We start from the raw sequence: 23,092 nt of genomic DNA on the forward strand, positions 1-23,092 counted from the left end.
TTCTGGACAGAACAGGAAACTGCCCCTCCCTAGAATCTCCGTGTTTCGCATCCAACAGATGCTCAAAACATGCCCACTTTAGTGAGGTGGGGATCTCCTGGATGAGGAATCCCTCAGGAGTCAATGAGCTGGACATTCCCAAAGCCCTCGGACTCCCAAGGATGGAAGGGGCTTATCCCTCTCTGAAGGGAGAACCATCCCAGAACCATGGGATGCGCCACAATGATGACGGTGCTGATTAAGTGCTTAGCTGGTGAGAATGATAATAATAATAATTGTGGTATTTGTTCAGTGCTCGCTATGTGCCAGGCACTGTACTAAGCACTGGAGTAGATACAAAGTAATCGGGTTGGACACTGTCCCTGCCCCACGTGGGGCTCACAGTCTTAGTCTCCATTTTCCAGAAGAGGAAACTGAGGCACAGAGAAGATAAGTGACTTGCCCAAAGTCACACAGCAGACAAGTGGCAGAACCAGGATCAGAATCCAGGTCCTTCTGACTCCCAGACCTGTGCTCTATCCACTAGGGCATGCTGCTTCTGGGTACCGAGCGCTGCGCTAATCTCTGAGCTGGATACAGGTTGGACCCTCTAGACTGTTAGCTCATTATGGACAGGGAATGTGTCTGTTTTTATTGTTGAATCGTACTCTCCCAAGTACTAAGTACAGTGTTCTGCACACAGTAAGTGCTCAATAAATATGCCTGAATGAATGACCCAATCTATGTCCCACATGGGGCTCCCAGTCTTTAACCCCATTTTACAATGAGGAAAGTGAGGCAGGGATGGGTTAAATGACTTGCCCAAGGTTATAGGGCATGTGGGTGGAAGAGCCAGAACTAGAACCAGAGTGTCTTGATTCCCAGTCCCGTACTCTCTCCCCATAGGGCACTCTGACACCCTGTTAATCGCAGACCAGAAGTATCTCCCACGCAGCCACCTCCTTGGTAGAGTGAAAAGGTGACCTGGGACAAGTCTCCATGTCAGGGTTGTTTTCCTGGAAACAGAGCCCCAGCCCCACCACCAGCTTAATCCTCTCTAGGCCTTGTTTTCCCCACCCTTAAAAAGGGGACTTCATTCTTTCTCCTTTTGCTTTACTGGGGCTCTCCTCACTTGGTTCCCCCAATCAATCAATCAATGGTATTTATTGAGTGCTTCCTGGGTGAGGAGTACTGAACTAAGAGCTTAGGAGAATACAGTATCTGCATTTTCCCAGCCCTCTTTCCCCCTCCTAATAATAATAATAATAATAACAATAATAATAACAATAATAACAGCATTTTATTAAGCACTTACTATGTGCAAAGCACTGTTCTAAGCACTGGGGAGGTTACAAGGTAATTAGGTTGTCCCACGGGGGACTCACAGTCTTATTCTCCATTTTACAGATGAGGTAACAGGCACAGAGAAGTGATGCGACTTGCCCAAAGTCATACAGCTGACAAGATGGAGCCGGGATTTGAACTCATGACCTCTGACTTCAAAGCCTGTGCTCTTTCCACTGAGACACACTGCTTCTCCTCCATTTTACTTATCTCCCAGGAGTCCTTCTCATCCACCAGACCTTTCAGACTCTGCCCTCTCTCCTTCTTCTCCACAATACATCATTTCCGTCCCTCCCTGCTCCTTCTCTTAGACCATGTCTCTACCTATTCCTGCTCCTTCCCAATTCCCTCTCAACCCTTCCTTCCTCCAGCAGATTCTAGCCTCAAGGGGACTTCCCCAAATCACCAAAGAGGCAGAGGGAGCAAACAGCACTAACGTCCATCCTTATACTTTCCTGCTTCCTCTAATTTATTTTTGCGTCCGTCACCCCCACGAGACTATCAGCTCCTTAAGGGGAGGGATCGTGTCTACCAACTCTATTGGATTGTAATCTCCCAGGTGCTTACTACAGTGCTCTGCATGCAGTAATAAGTGCTCAATAAACACCACTGATTAATTAATTGATCAAGTGAGACCCTGAGTTTACTTTGGGTTGCTTGAACCCTTGGCTCTCTCTTACTCTGGCAGCTCCCAGGATAAGACATCACAAAAGGAATCAAAGATCCCATTGCACCTAGGATAGCAAAAGACATTTCCCATCATGTGGACCCCCAGGGGCAGGGTATGTGGCTTTTAGAGTACATTTTCAAGCACCTAGAGCAGTGCTCTGTGAAAACGATGCGCATGGAAATACTGATGATGACCATGGGATCCAGCCAAAGGACAAGGATTTTCTCCCACCAAATCTGATCCGGGATTTAAAAATCCAGAATGATCTGGAAAAGCACAGGAGACTCTATTTTCCTGCTACAGAGCAAGAAGAAAAGGAATGCCCAGATACCCAAAAAAGTTCTTTTCACCCCCTGAAGTCTTTCACCTGAATTGCTCCTAATAAATCAACTGGACTGCAGTGAGTTCTGCCTCCTTACTTTGCCCCTCCTCAATCTGACATTTGGATCAGCTAACCGTAAAGTGACATACAGGAGAACACTGAAGGGAGGGGAAGCCAAGCACAAAGCAGCCTGGATAATTCCCCCCCGGATAACTGGCCGGAAGCTGTTTGAGAATTGGCTGCCAAAACAGGAAAGCTGAGGAGAAATGACCAGCAGTCTGGGCTGCATTTGGAACATTCATTCCCAAAGAGAAGTAGTGTTGTCAAGTGTATAGAGCAGGGGCCTGGGAGTCAGAAGGACCTGGGTTCTAATCTCAGTTCCGCCACTTGTCTGCCATGTGATCTGAGGCAAGTCACTTCTGTGTGCTTCAGTTACCTCATCTATAAAATGAGGATTTAGACTCTGAGCCCCTTGCGGGACATGTACTTTGTCCAACCTGATTAGCTTGTGCTTACACCAATGCTTAGTACAGCACCTGGTACATAGAAAGCCCTTAAGAAATACCATAAAATATCATTTTAAAAAGTGTTGGAACATAGTAAGTGTTAAAGAAATACCATTATTATTATTATTGTATCAAGTCTTTCAATGGGGGATTCTAGAATGGATAAGAAAGGAGTGGGAAATCCAGGCCCAGACTGAAGGAGTGACGAGTCTGGGCTGCAGGATAAGAGAGAAAAGGCCTCTGCATTCCTGCCTCCCAGGATTATAACCCGGCATGACTGAGGTGCTGGAATCTACCCAGAGTTCTGTCAGGATCACAAGTTGGCATGGGACGGCTGGCTGGGCAGGGCAGCGGCTCAGGGAAGGACCGGGCGGCATTACCTTGATTCTCTTCCAGCTTCCCTATTGTCTCGATCTGCTCCACCAGGTCATTTGAGTTCCACTGACTCATCCCAATGAGGATCGCACTCTTCCCTTCTGCCACCTCCTCTGTAAAGGGAGAAGAGAGGACAGGGATGAACGGTGGAGTGGTCATGGGGCCGCAGACCAGATCCGGAGTCCAGGCATCTGCCATGAAGGAGGGAGGGAGGGAGGGAAAACAGAACGCCAACAAACCGTGCTCTCCCAGGAGGGGATCTCAGAAGCCTGGATTGGCTTCCCGCCCCTCCCCTCACCTTCCATGGAGATGCTCACAGAAGACCAGCTGATGATGTCAGAGACCGACTTCTGTCCTGGCCCTCAATTTCCCATAGCCCTCATCAGTTGGGGTCTTCTCCCTCTCCCAGCTAGGAAATAGCCAGGTCCTGTCAGTCAGGAAAACAAGGTTGTCTTGCTCTCTCCCCTGTTTACACCCAAGTTGATGCCAAGAAGGGAGCTAACAGTAGACCAAAGCAGGGGGCATCATTCACTTATGGCCTAGTGGCAAGAGCACGGACTTGGGAATCAGAGGTTCTAATCCCTGCTCCTCCACTTGTCTACTGTGTGACCTTGAGCGAGTCAATTCACTTATCTGGGTCTCAGTTACCTCTTCTGTAAAATGGGGATTAAGGCTGTGAGCCTCATGTGGGATAGGGACTGTGTCCAACCTGATTACCGTGTATCTACCCCAGTGCTCTGCACATAGTAAGTGGCTAACAAATATCATTATTATTATTATTACTACTTTACTTCTCTGGGCCTCAGTTACCGCACCTGCAAAATAGGGATTAAGACCGAGAGTCCCATGTGGTCAGGGACTATGTCCCGCCTGATTAGCTTCTATCTACCCCTGCGTTTAGTACAGTGTCTGGTACATAATAAATGCTTAACAGATATGATCATCATCATTATCATTATTGTTATTACTAATCAGCCCTAAATCCTGGCTAAAAGATTCCCCCTAAATTGCTTCAGGAGTGCCCAGATCCAGGTAAGCCTCCGCTGGGTTCTAAACCCATCCAAATTTCTCAGTCTTAGACTCACAGCACCCCACAGCGCTAGTATCCACATCCTTATACTCTGCCCTTTCCCCTATCTATAATTCGCATTAATGTCTGTCTCCCCCACTATACTGTAACCTCCTTGAGGGCAGGGTTTGTGCCTTATTGAGGGTACATCTCCTCCAAGAGGCCTTCCCAGACTAAGCCCCTCTTTTCCTTTTCTCCCACTCCCTCTTGCATCATCCTGACTTGCTCTCTTTCTTCTTCCTCCCTCCCAACCCCCTGGCCCTTATGTCCATATCTGTAATTTATTTATTTGTATTGATGACTGCTTCCCCCCCTCTAGACTGTAAGCTCACTGTGGGCAGGGAATGTGTCTATTTTTCTATTGCACTTTCCCAAGTACCTAGTACAGTGCTCCATGCACAGTAAGTGCTCAATAAATATGATTGAATAAATAACTGGCTCTGCTCTCTGAGCAGTTCCACAGAAGACACAAGGGTTAAGCTCTGAGTGGGAGCCTATGCTCCCCAACCCCTTTGTCACTGGCAAGAGAAGAAGGGACAAAAGCTAGAAAGATATCTATAAAGGAAAAACAAAATGATGCTTGGGAGAAGACAGTCTGTATGGAAGCAATGAAAATTAATCCAAAAAAATCACAACCTACTCAGAAGTGATCTATTCTCTGGCATCATTTTCCTGAAGGCTTTCTTAGCTTTCCCAGTTATTCAACTTCCTAAATTTAACTTCCGACTTTCTCTCTTATGTAATTTTTGCTGCGTGAAGAATGCAGCCCTGGGAGGAAGGAAAGGGGGTTGAATGACAGAAATATCCTTTCACTCCCCCACGGGGCCCCAAATGGGTGTCCCCTCTGACTAAGGTTGATGGTAAATTGTCATGAAAAGGCATCAAACAGTACCCTAGAAAAGGGGCAGGCATAGAGTTATAGCTAATAATAATAATAATAATAATAATAATAATAATAATAATTGTGGCATTTGTTAAGCACTTAGTGGAAAGAGCCCAGGCTTTGGAATCAGAGGTCATGGGTTCAAATCCCAGCTCTGCCAGCTGTCAGCTGTGTGACTTTGGGCAAGTCACTTAACTTCTCTGTGCCTCAGTTACCTCATGTGTAAAATGGGGATTAAAACTGTGAGCCCCCTGTGGGACAACCTGATCACCTTGTAACCTCCCCAGCACTTAGAACAGTGCTTTACACATAGTGAGCACTTAACAAATACCATCATTATTATTATTACTAAGAGTCAGGCACTGTGCTAAGCACTGGGGTAGATACAAATTGGGTTGGACAAATTGGTCCAACCCAACACAGTCCCTATCCCATGTGGGGCTCACAGTCTCAATCCCCATTTTACAGATGAGGTAACTGAGCCACAGAGAAGTGAAACGACTTGCCCAAGGCCACACAGCAGACACGTAGCAGAGCCTGGATTAGAATTTATGACCTTCTAACTCCCAGATCTGTGCTCTATCCACTATGCCATGCTGCTTCCCATGCATACAGCAACTGGAACCAGAGAGAAAGTGGATAATTGAAACCCCTAGTTAATGATAATAACAGTATTAATGTTATTATTATTGTCATTTTGGTTCTTGTTAAGCAGTTACCTGATTATCTTGTATCTACCTCAGTGCTTAGTACATTGCCTGGCATGCAGGAGGGCTTAACAAATATCATTAAAAAAATGGACAAATTAGGGCGGAGAGATGAAGCGTTCATCAGCGAAGGCTTCCTGGAGTGCAGTATGATTTTAGTAGAACTTGGAAGATGGGGAGAGTGAAGGTCTGTTGAATATAAAGAAGGAATTCCAGGCAAGTCAGAGGATACGAGCAAAAGGTCGATGGCGAGGGAGATAAGAGTATGGTTGGTGTTAGGGTAGCTCAGTGTATAGGCTGTAATCTCCTTGTGGGCAGGGATCATTTCTACCACCTCTATTGTATTAGACTCTCCAAAGCACTTAGTACAGTGCCCTGCACACGGTAAGCACTCTGTAAACATCACTGATTGAGTCGTGGGAGAGTGAGACTGGAGAGGGGGGAAAGAGAGCTGACCCTAACCCTAATCCTCTCAACCCTGACTCTGCTGGGGATGCTAGTAAAATCATGGAGGGAAGGGAAAAGTTTGGGGAGAGAGATATTTTTCTGGCTTCTTCACGGGACTGCTTCCAGCTGGCATTCTGCGAGGGAGGTGTCCAAAAATTCATCTGCAGTCTGAGTTGGCACAGAGCAGGGCAAACACAAAAATGTTCATCACCGAATCCCACCCCTCTGGGAAAAGGGGACTCAATCTTGAAAGGTGGATACTCCTAACACACAGAAAGAAGTGTGGCTTCTCCCAGTAGGTGGCCTTCCCCCAAGAAGCTGTGCTGGCACAAAATATCTCTGAGTTCAAGAGAGATTTGATACATTCTTGGACAAAATGTGCCAAACATATAATTTGAGGGGATGCAGACATGGTAAATGGTATACCACAATGCCCTGAGGCATTTCTGCACCTCTCAATTTACATGCTGTATCACACACTAATTAACATACATATCCCCTTTCTTCCTCATATCACATCATTTGAGTGACTATATCCCCTGCAAGACTGTAAACTCCTTGAGAGCATGTATCATGTCTACTAACTCTATTGACCCAGAGGATCACTAGAGGGTTTAGTACAGGGCTCCGTACATGGTAGGTGCTCAATAAATACGATTGATCAATGTTATTAAGGCTCACAGTCTTAATCCCCATTTTCCAGATGAGGTAACTGAGGCACAGAGAAGTGAAGTAACTTGCTCAAAGTCACACAGCAGACAAGTGGCAAAGTGGGATTAGAACCCAGGTTCTTCTGACTCCCAGGCCCACGCTATGCTACGCTTCTCATCTGGAAAATGGGGATTAAGTCTGTGAGCCCCACATGGGAAATTGACTGTGTCCAACCTGATTATTTTATATACACTCAATCATATTTATTGAGCACTGACTGTGTCAGAGCACTGTACTAAGTGCTTCTCATATCACAGTGTTTATAGAACAGTGCTTTGCACATAGTAAGCGCTTAAATGCCATTATTATTATTATTATTATTATTATTATCATTATTATTATATCCACCCCAATGCTTAGTATAGTGCCAGGCACACAGTAAACAAATATGACAATCATTATTTATTATGATGATTTCAGCCCTACAATGCTTCTCCTAAGGGAATGGAGGTGTCAGGACATTAAGAAAGAGTATCCCTAAAAACCAACACAGCTCCAAAGTCCTTGAGATCCAAGGTTCTGAATGGCAGGAGATGATGGGGACAGTCTGAACGTCTGGATTTAAGAAAGGTCTGTGCCCATTCTACATCAGGCAAACATCACTGCCAACTGAATGCGAGTCTTAACATTAATTCAAGGCTGCCTACAAAGCAATATTTACCCAAAAGAATAAAAAAGAGCAGGAGCAAATCCCAGTTCACTTGCTTCACAAACTCACTGCTATGTCGACACTCACGTATGGTGCTATTTTTAAATGGCGTTTAAAGGAAATTGCCACGGCCAGCTCCAGGTGTCAGAAGCAACCCTCAGAGGGAAGCATTTCTCGCCATGATTAAGCAGTGGATTATGTTTAAGTTATCGCTAATCTGTACCGGCATCCCTGAAGGCAGGGTTAGCCCCGGCTCTTCGATGGAGAAAATTCATCATCTGAGACTCTGGGATTGACAGCCCCACTCCAGTCTGAAAACACATCTAGAGCCGCTTCAGTGATAATTCCTAACCTAGTGCTTAAATTCAATGTTTGATAACGTTTGAGGGCCAGACTCCAGGTCCCATTCTCGTGGTGAAGTCAACAGTCAGGTAGTTTAGAAACTGGTGGACCAGTTGGCGGAGAAGCAGCAGCACAACGTAGTGGATAGAGCAGGGACCTGGAAGTCGGAAGGTCATGCGTCCTTTATCTCGGCTCTGCCACTTGTCTGCTGTGTGACCTTGGGCAAGTCGGTTCACTTCTTTGGTCCTCAATTACCTCATCTGTAAAATGGGAATTGAAACTGTGAGCCCCATGTGAGACAGGGACTTTGTTTGACCCGATTTGCTTGTATCCACCCCAGTGACCTCTCCTAGTAGGTGAGATGCGGAATTGCTTCCACCAAGAAGCTGTACTAGCACAAAACATCTCTGAATTCAAAAGGGATTTGATACATTCTTGGACAAAATGTGCCAAACATATTATTTGAGGGGATGCAGACATGCTAACTGGCATGCCACAACCCCCTGAGGTATTTCTGCACCTCCCAATTTACATGCTGTATCCCACACTAATTAACGTACATATCCCCTGTACAGTGCCTGGCACATAGTAAGCACTAAACAAATACCACAATTAGTATTATTGACTGACGTTGAGCCAATTGTCTAGGCTCAGGGCAAAATAAATGTCCTTTTGCCAAAATCATATGGCTTTTAGTCAATCAGTCAATCTTATGTATTGTGCAGAGTACTGTAGTAAGCGCTTGGGAGAGTAAAATACGACAATATAGCAGACACATTCCCTGCCCACAGTGAGCTTACAGTCTAGAGGGGGTATGGTAGAATGGTAGATGTATCTTCAGCCTCATATCCAATGGTCTCCCCCTCCCTCGGTTTATATCACTCTTTATGCATTTGACATCTTTAAATCCAGATTGTTTTTCTCCAGTAAAAATGCCTCATTGTCCAGAGTAAAGAGTCCATCTGATTGTCCAGCTGCCTGGAATGCAAACAATCGATTAATCATATTGATTGAGTACTTACTGTTTGCAGAGCACTGTACTAAGCCCTCGGAAGAGTACAACACAACAATATAACAGACATTCCCGGCCCACAACGAACTCTCCGTTATCTGCTCTTATTCCCGTGTATGCAATTTCTTATCTGCTCCTATTCACTCTGTCATCTGCTACTGAGCTGGGAATGGTTTTCTTTTTACCCCTCTGCGGGAGAAGCAAGATTTTTGTGTGAATACAATTTCTTTTAGGCCCCAACAATAGGCTGAAGCCCTCTCAATGCAGTGTGTAAATAAAACATCTTTCCTTGTCCTCCTGCTTTGTCTCAAGGATGGATTATCTAAGTGATGGTGCTTTTATTGTCTTAGAGATTCCCAGGTGGTCAGCCATATAAAGTGATAGGTCTTGGGGGGTGGGAAGGATGGCAGGAGGGAGAATGGGAATGCAGCCTGTCAACCAAAGCCTGACTGTGTTTTTCCCCTCTAGACTTAGAGCTCATCCTCTAGACTGTAAACTCATTCTGGGCAGGCAGGGAACGTGTCTGTTTATTGTTATATTGTTCTCTCCCAAGCACTTTGTACAGTGCTTTGCACACAGTACACACTCAATAAATACAGTTGAATGAATGAATATTGAGCACTTATTGTATACAGAGCACGGCACAACGTACTGTACTGAGAAGCAGCAAGGTCTAGTGGATAGAGCACAGGCATGGGAGTTGGGAGGACCTGGGTTCTAATCCCGGCCCCACCAGTTATCTGCTGTGTGACCTTGGGCAAGTCACTTCCTCTGTGCCTCAGTTACTTCATCTGTAAAATTGGGATTAAGACAGTGAGCCCCATGTGGGACATGGACTGTGTCCAACCTGATTAGCTTGCATCTACCCCAGTGCTTATTACAGTGCTTTACACATAGGAAGCACTTAACATACCATGGGGAAAAAAAGCACTCAGGAGAGTATAATACAATAAAGTTGGTAGACATGATTCCTGCCCACAAGAAGCTTACGGTCTAGAGGTAGACGGGTAGACAGGCTGATTCCAGTGTTCTCTTTAGGGAGAAGGAGGATACCAAAGTGCCAGAACTCCCCAGAGCTACCATTTTATCACCTCCGGAGTCTCAAGGCTTACTACTGGCTGACACCAGCAGTTTCTTTTGACCTACAGAGCATGCAGGTTTGCTTTGAAAATGGACCCAGCCAAACTCCCTCTTCTAAAATATACATTTGCCCTGCTCTGACTCAGCCACTGAATCAATCAATCAATAGTATTTATTGAGTGCTTATTATGTGCAGAGAATAGTACCAAGTGCTTGGGAGAAAACAATACAACAAAAAAATAACAGCCACGTTCCCTGCCCGTAACAAGCTTACGGTCTAGGGGGAAAAGGACAGACATTAATCTGAATAGTTTATAATATATGATTTAAAGATATGTGCAGAAATGCTATGCAGTTGGGGTGGGGTGAATAGCCAGGGTCCTGAGGTCACAGATCCAAACACATAGATGATGCAGAAGAGAAAGGGAGCTTAACAGGGGAAGGCTTCTTGGAAGAGGTGTGACCTTAATAATGCTTTGGAGGTGAAGAAAGAGGGGGGTCTGTCATATATGGAGGGGGAGGGAGTTCCAGGATAGGGGAAAGATGTGGGAAAGGGGTTGGCAGCAAGATACATGAAATAGGGAACAGTGAGTAAACTAGCACTAGAGAAGCGGAGTGTGTGGGCTCGGTTTTAGTCGGAGATTAGTGAGGTGAGTTAGGCGAAGGCAATCTGAATCAGTGATTTAAGCCTGATGGTAAGGAGTTTCTGTTTGATGCAGAGGTGGATGGGCAGTCATTGGAGGCTCTTGAGGAGTGGAGAATCATGGACTGAAAGTTTTTGCTGAAAAATGATCCATGCAGCAGAGTGAATAATAATAATTATGGTATTTGTTAAGCATTTGCTATGTGCCAGGCACTGTACTAAGCTCTGGGGTGGGTACAAGCAAATCAGGTTGGACACAGTACCAGTCCCTCATGGGGCTCACAGTCTCAATCTCCATTTTACAGATGAGGTAACTGAGGCCCAGCAGACAATTGGAGGAATTGGGATTAGGACCCATGACTTTCTGCCTCCCAGGCCCATGCTTTATCCACTATGCCATGCTGCTTCTCGAGGATGAAGTATGGCTTGGAGTGGGGAGAAAAAGGAGGCTGAAAGGTCATTGAGGCAGATACAGTTGTCACGACAAGATAGAATAAGTGCTTGGATCAGAATGGCAGCACTTTGGATGGAGAGGAAAGGGAGGATTTTACCAATATTGTAAAGGTAGAAGGGACAGGATTTGGTGACAGATTGAATAGGTGGGAGGGAGGAGAGAGATCAGTAGAGAACAATGCTAAGATTAGGGGCTTGTGAGATAGGGAGGAGAGTGTTGTGCTCTACAATGGTGGGAGAGACAGGGAGAGCGCAGGGTTTGGGTGGGAAGATAAGGAATTCAGTTTGGGACATGTTTAATCCGAGGTGGTGACAGGACATCCAAGTTGAAAAGTCTTGAAAGGCAGAAGGAAATGCAAGTCTGCAGGGAAGAAGAGAGGTCAGGGCTGGAGATGTAGATTTGGGAATCACCTGCCTAGAGACGGTAATTGAAGCCTTGGGAGCGAATGAGTTCTCCAAGGGAATGGGTGTTATAGGAGAGTAGGAGGGGATCTAGAACTGAGCCTTGAGGGACCCCTACTGTCAGAGGGTGGGAGGCAGAGGAGGAGCCAGCCAAAGAGACTGAGAAGAAGCAAAGGAGAACTAAGAGGAAAGTGTCAGTAAATCCAAAGTTGGATAAAGTTTCAAGGAAAAGGTGGTGGTCTACAGTGTCAAAGGCGGCTGAGAGGTCTAGACGGATCAGGATGGTGTGGAGGCCATCAGATTTGGAGAGAAGATAGTCATTGGTTACCTTAGAGAGGGCTGTTTCTGTTGTGGAGTGAAGGAGGCAGAGGCCAGATTGGAGGGGATCTAGGAGAGAATTAGGAGGGGAGAAAGAATCTCCCTACAAGGGGGCTAATTTGATACTGGACAATTTGGCTTTTGGAGCTGGCCTGTGCACCGGATAGGGCACTGGATACATTTCCGTCCTGTATTTATATTTTCAAGGCACAGTCCCCTCCTTTCCAGTTCCTGTCCCAGAGAGCCAGGTATACGGAGTGACACTCACATTCACAAAGACTCTGGGGCAGGGAAGAACTGCTGCTCTGGAGGGCCAGTGGTCCCTCTGGAAAAATGCTCTCCGTTTGGATGGGCTTCATCAAAAATGTGCCATGTGATGCTTTGGCTCTGAGATGAAAACTGGGGGTTGAGAGAGCCTGGTGCAGGCTCCGTGACCTGTGTCTTAGAAAGTGGAGAAGGGTGAGGAAACAAAGCTTTGAAGGTGCTGTTTTGGCTCCAGGAGATGAAACCTGCAATTCCCCAGCACAATCAGGATGCCGACTGCTAGACATGGGAGGAGGAAAAGCATCTGTGGCAGATCTGAAGAAACAATTCCTTTCTAATAATGAAGACAATAAATGAAAATCGTATCTAGGGTGGGGTGATGGGAATAAGGAAAAATCACAGTTGACACAAGGAAGGAAACAGTAAAAAAGCTGAAACAAAAATGTGTAAGCGACCAACAGCCTAGTTGGCATTCAAGAGGTCCCTTGAAAGCTTTAGTCTAACTTCTTCAAAGGGGAATTTTCAGTTTCAAGAACTTTCAGAACAATGAACAGATCCAGCTAGCCCTCTGGGAGTGTGTCATAATGGAGGCTTATTATTACTGCCAACTGGTCAAATCCGTTCATCATTCTGATAGTCCGCCATACAGAAAATCTCATTTTAAAAGGTTAGAATCAAGCCTTCTAAAAGTTACTTTATTGCAATCAATCAGTCCATCCATCAATGGTATTTACTGAACACCTACTGTTTGCAGAGAGCACTGAACTGGGTTCTTAAGAGAGTTTTCCAGAAGGAGGTTGCCCTGAAGGAGGTAAGGAAGCAGCATGGTGTAGTGGATAGAGCACAGGCCTGGGAGTCAGAAGGTCATGGGTTCTAATCCTGGCTCTGTCACTTGTCTGCTGTGTGACCTTGGGCAAGTCACTTTACTTCTCTGTGCCTCAGTTACCTTATCTGTAAAATGGAGATTGAGTCTGTGAGCCCCACATGGAACGGGGACAGTGTCCAACCCGATTTGCTTGTATCCACCTCAGTGCTTAGTATAGTGCCTGGTACATAGTAAGCACTTAAATATCAATAAAAAAAAAGGAGGTAAGACAGAGTGACCATGGGGGAGACACACAAACAGATGACTTTCAAATACTGGGAGCAGGAAGAAGTCAAGGATATTGTTATGAGAAGGGAACATGCCTGCTAACTCTGTTGCCTTTTACTCTCCCAAGCACTTAGTACAGTGCTGTACCCATAATAAGCACTCACTAAATACCACGGACTGTTTTAACCAGTAGGTGTAGACCAGTGTGGCCTTGATCAAAAGGAATCAGCTGCCCTAACGAGTTCAGGTTGGCACGGCCGGAAGGGGAGACTTGGAAGACAAACACGAATGTAAAAGGAATGGGATGCTCACCGTGGCTCAGGAGAGAAAGGGGGCTCAATCCACCACTTTCCTTTGACTTATTTGCTGTTCTGAAATTCATTATTCAAGACAGAAATAGGCTGGGCATACGTGCATTTCAGGAGGGAGAGGGAATGGCCTAGTGAATACAGCATGGGCCTGGGAGTCATAAGAACCTGGGTTCTAATCCCAGCTTCATCATTTGTCTTCTGTGTGTGACCTTGGGCAAGTCACTTCACTTATCTGGGCCTCAGTTACCTCATCTTTAAAATGGGGATTAAGAAAGTGAGCTGATTTGCTTGTATCCACCCCAGTACTTAGTACAGTGCCTGGGACATAGTGAGTGCTTAACAAATAGCACAGTTATTATTATTGACACATAGTAAGTGCTCAGCAAGTACCATGATTATTATTACTGGGCCAAAGGACAGTGCTAAGCACTGGAGTAGATACAGTCAGATCCTATCCAGTCTGAGACCACAGGAAGCTCACACTCTACAGAAGGGATGAGCCGATGGGAGATGCCCACATTCTCCCCTTTTCCCCCCACCCCCATTCCCCACATTGATTGCTCTCCTGCCTAAAAGCTTTCTCCCTCACTTTCTGGACAGTGCACACACACTGTGCGTCACCACCTGCAACAAAATGTGCATTGTCTAGCTGGGCTGGGAACATAAGCAGGGGATTTTCCGTGTCCCCAATTCTCTGCAAATATTTCCATTTTTGCAATTATCATGGGCTTGTCTCCCTGATGCATATTTATGTCCGCTTGCCATTTTTATTGAAGTGCTGGGGAAAGATGAGAGGAAAACAAATCTGTTAAATCAAATGAATTACTACGGCAAGGACTGATCTTGCTCTGGGCAGGGCCCCTTGGGCTCTGACACCCCCACCCCATGGCAGGGGCTTGGCCGGCCCTCCCGCCCTGAATGGGAGAGTGGAGCGCAACGGGTCCCATGAGGCTTTGCTCTTGGGTGGCCCACGGCCGGAGCCCCTTACCCAAAAGCCAGTTCCCTCAAAGTGGGCTGTTTGATGGGTACAAGACAGCAGAAGTACTCACCCCAAAGGGCACTGTGTGGGTGAGGGAGATTAATAATAATAATAATAATAATGGTACTTGTTAAACGCTTACTATGCGAGCCGAACTCTCTCTGAGCTCTCTGACAAGACTTTGGGAGTCAGAGATCATGGGTTCTAACCCTGGCTCTGCCACTTGTCTGCTGTGTGATCTTGGGCAAGTCACTTCACTTCTAGTGCCTCAGTTGCCTCATCTGTAAAAGGGAATGAAGACTGTGAGTCTTACAGGGGACAGGGACTGTGTCCAACTAGATTATCTTGAATCTTCCCTAGTGCGTAGAACAGTTCCTGGCATCTTGTAAGTGCTTAACAAATACCACAATTATTAGTATTATTATTCTCCAAATCTCTCGAGAAGGAGCATTGATGAGCTCTCTTGGAACTGGGGTAGTGAACTCATAATACTTGCAACCCAAGCACTTGCACTCTTCAGAGTCAGTCCATTCTCTGTCACTGACATTCCTGGGACTCAATTCTCTCCAGGGAGTGATAGCACCTTCACATTGGCCGGGACTGAAACGGATCAAAAACCTCCAATAACAGAGTGAACAGAAGAGGGAGCAGTGGTCTCTCTGGTTAAGCCAGCTGGGAATCAGAGGAACGGGCCAACACCGAGGCCCTGAAGTAGATACCGCCTGCTGCAGGGCTCGCGAAATAGCACTGATGATAATAATCGTAACAATAATAATAGTAATATTTTTAAGAACCTCTCAGGGTCACAACTGGAGAGTTTCCAGTACTCTACAGTCTCGACTATGGGAGGGAGAGTCAAGCTGAAGGCATAACCAGCCCTCACCCTCCACTCCTCTGCCACTAATCCCCTCACTGTGCCTCGTTCTCGCCTGTCCCGCCGTCGACCCCCAGCTCACGTCATCCCCCTGGCCTGGAATGCCCTCCCTCCGCCTATCCGCCAAGCTGGCTCTCTTCCTCCCTTCAAAGCCCTACTGAGAGCTCACCTCCTCCAGGAGGCCTTCCCAGACTGAGCCCCCTCCTTCCTCTCCCCCTCCTCCCCCTCCCATCCCCCCAACCTTGCCTCCTTTCCCTCCCCACAGCACCTGTATATATGTATATATGTTTGTACGTATTTATTACTCTATTTTATTTGTACATATTTATTTTATTTATCTATTTATTTATTATCTATTTATTTTATTTCGTTAATATGCTTTGTTTTGTTGTCTGTCTCCCCCTTCTAGACTGTTAGCCCGCTGTTGGGTAGGGACTGTGTCTATATGTTACCAACTTGTACTTCCTAAGCTCTTAGTACAGTGCTCTGCACACAGTAAGCGCTCAATAAATATGATTGAATGAATGAATGAATGAATATCCATTCCATTCCTAGACTGGGCAGTGGTTAGCCCATTTTTCCCTCCTACTGAGCCTGTGAGCCCCATGTGGGACAGGGACTGTGTCCAACCTAATTAACTTGTACCTACTCCAGTGCTTAGAATGGTGTTTGACACATAGTAAGCTCCTTACAAATACCATACAAAACAACAAGCTGTCATAGCTTGGATCCAGTCTCTACAATTCAGCATTTGACAATTAAGGGGATTCTGTTAGAATGTCAGGTCCTTGAGGGCAAAGAATGTATGCCTTATTCCTGTCGTACTCTCCCAAGAGCTTAGTATGGTGCCTAGCCTTTGGTAGACACTTTAATAAAGTCCACCTGACTGATGACCGAGAAGGAATTCCACCACACAGGTTAGGAGAAGTTCTACTTCTTGGATTCATTTCCAGACAGAAGCTTGGTTCTCTAGAGCTGGGTCCCGGGTGCAGCTATTAACACTGCCTAATTGGGAAAAATCCTTGGAGCCTGAAGGTTTTCAAGGTCAAAGAGTAACTTGAGCTTCTGTGAACCAAGATAGCTGTCACTGATCGGAAGGCAGGAGAAGGTCATCACATTGGCAGAGAGCCGCAGGTGAACTTTGTGTTTCAGACCGAAATGATGCTGTCGTTCTAACACTTTATTTCCCTCATTGAAAAGTCAAATGTCTCCTCAGTCTAGGAGTTACGTGATCTGTATTTTCTAGTCTGGACTCCTCCATCAGTAACTGGCAGGCCCCTGGAATCCCCTTCCCTCTCAAAGGTGGATTTTAGCTTGTGGATCGAGCTGATGAGTGACTCCTCCTAACCCCAATGCCCACTGCACCCTCCCTCTCTCCCCACCACCCACCCACACATGCCCCCATCTAAATTGTATTTTTTGTAGCAGCAGCCCCATCTGAAACCACCAAGATGGAGAGCTTCTACCGTAATGAAACTTGGACCCACTGGTCAGCAGACTGTAAACTCCTCAAAGGCAGTGGTCCACTAATTCTACTGTAATTTATTATCATAATAGCTGTGGTATTTGCTAAACACTTTCTATGTACCAAGCATTCACTGAGTGCCTACTTTGTGCAAAGCACTGCACCAAGCACGAGGGAGAGTACAAACACAGTAGAGCTGGAAGACCCATTTCATCAATTCTCTCCCTCCTAGTAGTAACTGCATTTAAGGGCTTACTGTGTTCAGACCCTAATTACCCACTCTCTTCTCCCACCGCACCCCAGCTCACCCTCTTTATTCCTTTCAAGCTAACTTAGGCACTGGGCCTCATTCTCGTCTAGCCCATCACCAACCTCTGGCTCACAGCCTATATCTCGGCCGGGAACTCTCTCCCAATGGACCGACTCTAGAAGGGCTTTGAAGGTGGGCCGAATCGCATCTCCTCCTTGAGGTCTTCTCTGTAAGTTTCCTGTCTTCCTATATTATAGCCACCCTTCCACACTGCCACTTCAGCATTTTGTTGCTGACCTACGCATCTGTTGTATTCTCAATATGTATTCTCAAGTACGTATCCATGCCCCATTACAAGTACTAAATCATCTAGATATCCCTCCTCCTTCTTCCTCCTATCTGTGAATTATTTTAGCATCTGCCTTCCCCCACCTAGATAGTAAACTCCTCTTATATACTAACTCTATTGTGCTTTCTGAGTGCTTAGTAGGGAACTCTGCACACAATACGTACTCAATATTACTGATGATGATGCTGTATACCTAGTGAATTACTGAATCCTTGCAAGACTGACTTCACTATAACTATTTCTTGAAGACTCTTAATTAAATGTCACCATCACGATGCACATTTCATTGTGACTAAGTTGTTACCTTATGTGTTAATAGGTTTTTAATAAGCAACCGGAATTGAACATAGAATGAACTGGGAGACAGATGTAGACAATTATTTGTATACGACAGTACCAAAGCTATTTTTTTAATTGCTAACCAAATTGAGAGAACCATTGTTGTTAAGTAAACATGTAAATTTAGAGGGAACATCTTTCTGTGCTTGAGATGTAAAATATTTAAAATGGGAATGGGAGAACAGCTAGGAAGGAGACAAAGTAAATCAATCAATCATATTTATTGAGCACTTACTGTGTGCAGAGCACTGTACACAAGAAAAGTAGCAGAGCACAAGTAAAGATCTACTTAGAGACAAATGCCTAAAATAACTTCTTCCCAAAGCTTGGAGATCCCAAAAGGCAATTACTGGTGACTAAAGAGACAGAGACAGATCAGAGGTCAAGGTGGAATTGATTCCCATGAGAGGAAATTTATTACAATTAGTTCATTTCCTAACCGGCCACCAATCAATCACCTTGCCCCCTCTCACCTCGCTTATCTCCTACAATCCAACTGGTGCACTTGGCTCTTCTAATGCCAACCTACTCACTGAACCTCAATCTCGCTTATCTCTCCTCTGACCTCACTCACATCCTGCCTCTGGCCCGGAACATCCTCCCTCTTCATAGGCAACAGACAATCACTCTCCCCACCTTTAAAACCTTATTGAAGGCACATCTCCTCCAAGAGGCCTTCCTTGATTAAATCCTCATTTCCTCTGCTTGTACTCCTCTCTGCATCACCCTGACCTTGGTTTTGCTCCCTATATTCACCCCTCCCTCACCACCACAGTACTTATATCCATATCTGTAATTTATTTATTTCTATTAATGTCTGTCTCCCCCTCTAGACGGTAAGCTCATTGTGGGCAGGAAACATGTCTGCCAACTCAGTTAGAGGACCTGGGTTCTAGTCCCAGCTCCACCACTTGTCTGCCATGTGACCTTGGGCAAGTCACTTCATTTCTCTATGCCTCAGTTACCTCATCTGTAAAATGGGGATTAAAAGTGTGAGCCCCAAATGGGACAACCTGATTACCCTGTATCTACCCCAGCACTTAGAACAGTGCTTGGCACATAGTAAACACTTAACAAATGCCATTATTATTATTATATTGCACTCTTCCAAGAACCTAGTACAGTGCTTTACACATAATAAGCACGTACTCAATAAATATGATTGAATTAATGAATGAATCTCTATCTTTGGGCACTTGGCATTCACTCCACCTTCAGCCCCACAGCACTTATGTGCATAATCAAAATGTATTTATTTATATTAATATCTGTATCCCCCCCAACCGAAGCTCTAAGCTTATTCTGGTCAGGGAACATGTCAACCAACTCTGTTTTACTGTACTTTCCCAAGCACTTAGAAAGTGCTCAATAAATCCCATTGATTGTGAAGCAACATACTAAACATTTGGGAGAGGATGACAGGAGCAAGACAAAAGTCCTCTACTCTCAGAGAGCACACATCTCATGGGGGGAGATGGAGAGACAAAAAGGATTTCCTTGTAGTGTGATGGGGAGGAAGGACACAGACAAAACAGGATGAAACAGCAGAGGAAATAATGGTATCGACAAATGGAAAGCCACATAAAAGTATGCAACATACCTCAGTGCCACAACTAGTGATAAAATGCATTGGTGCTAAAAGTGGCAGGAGGGACAAGACTAGGTTGTTGAGATTTACTCGGGGAAAGTTTCGATCAATCACAATTATTTATTGAGTGCTTACTGTCTGTGGAGCACTGTACTATGCCTTGGGCAAGTACAATTCAATAGAATTGGTAGACACGATCTCTGGACTCAAGGAGTTTACAGTCTAATGGAGGAGACAGGCATTCTAATAAATTAGGGATTTGGGAGGAGTTGGGATTTTAGAAGGGTTTTGAAGATGGGAAAAGCTATGATCCAGTGGTTTTATTTTGGAGTGAGGAAGAGAAGTGTGGGTACCCAATTTACACATGAGGGTTTTGGAGTGGAGAGAGACTGCTAAATGACCATTTCACTTCTCCCAGATGAGGTTCAGAGATTACTCTATGCCAAACTTTATCATTTACAGTAAATCAAGCCTATTGAAACACTGTTGATTAGATCCACGAATCCAATCCAATCTCTGGATCTAAAGCAGAAGACATCGATTCTCTCTACAATCAATACACTCAGTGAGGAAGCCAACTATGGATTGAAAAAGACCTGAGAGCTGAAGGAAGCTCTGACTTGCCTGTGGGCTCTGCAGCATTGAAATAAAGTCTTTATAAAAGTCACTTAGCCTTATTAATACTGATAATAATTGTAACTGTGGCATTAAGCGGTAGGGTAGATGTGATAGCCACAGAAAGGACACACCCCTTTCCCCACATGGGGCTCACAGTCTAATTAAGAAGGAGAAGAGATAGTGAATACCCCTATTTCAGATGAGAAAACAGGCCCCATACATAATTAAATCATAATTATGGTACTTGTCAAGTACTTACTAGGTTCCTAGCACTGTACTAACATGGGGTAGATATGAGATAATCAGTCCCTATCCCACATGAGGCTCACAGTCTAAGTAGGAGAGAGTTGTATTTATATTGTCTGCCAGTCTCCCCCTCTAGACTGTAAGCTTGTTGTGGGCAGGGTGTGTTATATTGTTATATTGTACTTTCCCAAGCACTTAGTAAGGAGAAATGGCGTAGCTTAGTGAAAAGAGCATGGGCTTGAGAGTTAGAGGTCGTGGGTTCAAATCCCAGCTCCACCACTTGTCAGCTGAGTGACTTTAGGCAAGTCACTTCACTTCTCTGTGCCTCAGTTATCTCATCTGTAAAATGGGGATTAAGACTGTGAGCCCCATGTGGGACAACCTTATATCTACCCCAGTGCTTAGAACAGTGTTTGGCACATAGTAAGTGCTTAACAAATACCAACATTATTATTATTATTATTATTATTATTATACAGTAAGCACTCAATAAATAGGATTGACTAACAATTATTGGCAGTATCTGGGGGCCCAGTCCTGACTCAGTAACAGGCTTTCCAAATGATAGTGTTTTTACTATAGTTGGAAGAGTATTTTTGGATGGGCAGGCTAACAGGAATACCCCTCTACCCAGGTGGGACGGATAAACCAGTGGGAAGAGAATTCTCCCAGGAGGGATAAACCAGAAGGCAGAGGACTCTTCCAGGAGGGATAAACCAGTGGGGAGGGGACTCTTTCTGAAGAAATAAACCAGTGGGCAGAGGACTCTCCCCAGAAGGATAAAACAGTGGTCAGAAAATTATCCTTGGAGAGATAAACCAGTGGGGGCAGAGGACTCTTCCCAGAAGGATAAAACAGGGGTCAGAAAATTATCCTTGGAGGGATAAACCAGTGGGAGCAGAGGACTCTTCCCAGAAGGATAAAACAGTGCACAGGGAATTCTCCCCGGAGGAATAAAACAGTGGGCAGAGAATGGTCCCCAGAGAAGTAAACCAGTGGGCAGAGAATTCTCCCCAGAGAAGTAAACCAGTGGGAAGAGAATTCTCCCCAGAGAAATAAACCAGTGGGCAGAGAATTCTCCCCAGAGAAGTAAACCAGTGGGCAGAGAATTCTCCCCAGAGAAGTAAACCAGTGGGCAGAGAATTCTCCCCAGAGAAATAAACCAGTGGGCAGAGAATTGTTCCCGGAGGAATAAACCAGCAGGCAGAGGACTCTTATGGGAGGTATAAACCAGTGGGGAGAGGACTTTTTCCAAAGAGATAAACCAGGACCTTTCCCAGAAGGATAAAAAGAGAAGCAGCATGGCTCAGTGGAAAAAGCATGGGCTTTGGAGTCAGAGGTCATGGGTTCAAACCCTAGCTCTGCCAACTGTCAGCTGTGTGACTTTGGGAAAGTCACTTAACTTCTCTGTGCCTCAGTTACCTCATCTGTAAAATGGGGATTAAGACTGCGAGCCCCCTGTGAAACAACCTGATCACCTTGTAACCTCCCCAGCACTTAGAACAGTGCTTTGCACGTAGTAAGTGCTTAATAAATGCCATCATCATTATTATTATCATTATTATTATTAAAACAGTGGTCAGAAAGTTATCCTTGGAGGGATAAACCAGTGAGGGCAGAGGACTGGTCCCAGAAGGATAAAACAGTGGGCAGGGAATTCTCCCCATATAATTAACCAGTGGACAGAGAATTGTCCCCAGAGGGATAAAACGGTGGACAGGAAACTATTTGCAATTCATGTTGTTGGCCTCAGTGGCAACTCCTGGAACTTTCACTGATGCACTAAATGTTAATCCAATTACACATAATCCTCTACTATTAAAATACAAAGCCACAGGGACTCAGACAGAAACAGGGCCAAATATCCGCTCAGGTGCAACCGCTTGAAAAGGAAGAGAAAGCACTCGCAGCATAAGAGAATCCAGACCGGATGGAAAGAGAACAATGGAAAGCTCAAATTGTTCTCTTTCAAGACTCTCCCGGGATCATCTACACTTTTCCACAATCCCAGCTTTTGCTCTGAGAATATCTGCACCAGGTCCCTGGATTGGGATGGGAAAATGGGGCAAAATTAGTTGGGTAACTGAGATTCCGGCGTTCATTTCAGCAGCTGGAGACACCGATATAAGATTCGGCTGGGCCCAGAGAAGAGGATACCCACCTTCAGATCTACACAGTACTAAGGGCCTTGTTAATTTTGATTCATTCAATCAATCATATTTATTGTGTGGAAAGCACTGTACTAAGTGCTTGGGAGAGTACAATAAAACAATAAACAGACACATTCCTACCCACAATGAGCTCACAGCCTAGAACTGATGCTGGCTTAAGGGTATAGAATTGATTAATTGTTCAATAGGAACATCCCACTATTGGCTTTACTCGTTCTCTTTCCTCTTAAAACCATTACCATACCATCAATCATATTTATTGAGTGTTTAATGTGTGCAGAGCACACATCAAACGTGTTTACACATGTGCATAAGCGCTTGGGAGAATTCGATATAACAGAGTTGGTAGGCATGTTCCCTCCCCTAAATGAGCTTATAGTCTAGAGAGGGAGACAGACATTAATATACATAAATTACAGATATATATAAGTGCTGAGGGGCTGAGCGGGATGGTGAATAATGGGAGCAAATCCAAATGCAAGGATGATGTCGAAGTGAGTGGGAGAAGAGGAAATGAGGGCTTAGTCAGGGAAGGCCTCTTGGAGGAGGTGTACTTTTGAAAAGGTTTTGAAGGTGGGGAGAGTGATCGTCTGGAAGATTTGAAGAGGGAGGGCATTCAAGGCCAGAGGCAGG

General features: G+C 45.2%; 1 protein-coding gene across 3 annotated transcripts in view; it reads right to left on the reverse strand.

The window, feature by feature from the left end:
* PITPNM3 (PITPNM family member 3) overlaps positions 1-23,092 on the reverse strand; it is a 196,123-nt gene that overhangs the window by 120,314 nt on the left and 52,717 nt on the right. For all 3 annotated transcript variants that reach the window (XM_038759618.1, XM_038759619.1, XM_038759617.1), the window contains exon 3: positions 3,202-3,309. In XM_038759618.1, coding sequence (XP_038615546.1) covers positions 3,202-3,309 — 108 coding nt within the window. The remainder of the gene's footprint in view (positions 1-3,201; positions 3,310-23,092) is intronic.

The sequence above is a fragment of the Tachyglossus aculeatus genome, chromosome 17 (assembly GCF_015852505.1).
Source record: "Tachyglossus aculeatus isolate mTacAcu1 chromosome 17, mTacAcu1.pri, whole genome shotgun sequence".
NCBI classification, from domain to species: domain Eukaryota; kingdom Metazoa; phylum Chordata; class Mammalia; order Monotremata; family Tachyglossidae; genus Tachyglossus; species Tachyglossus aculeatus.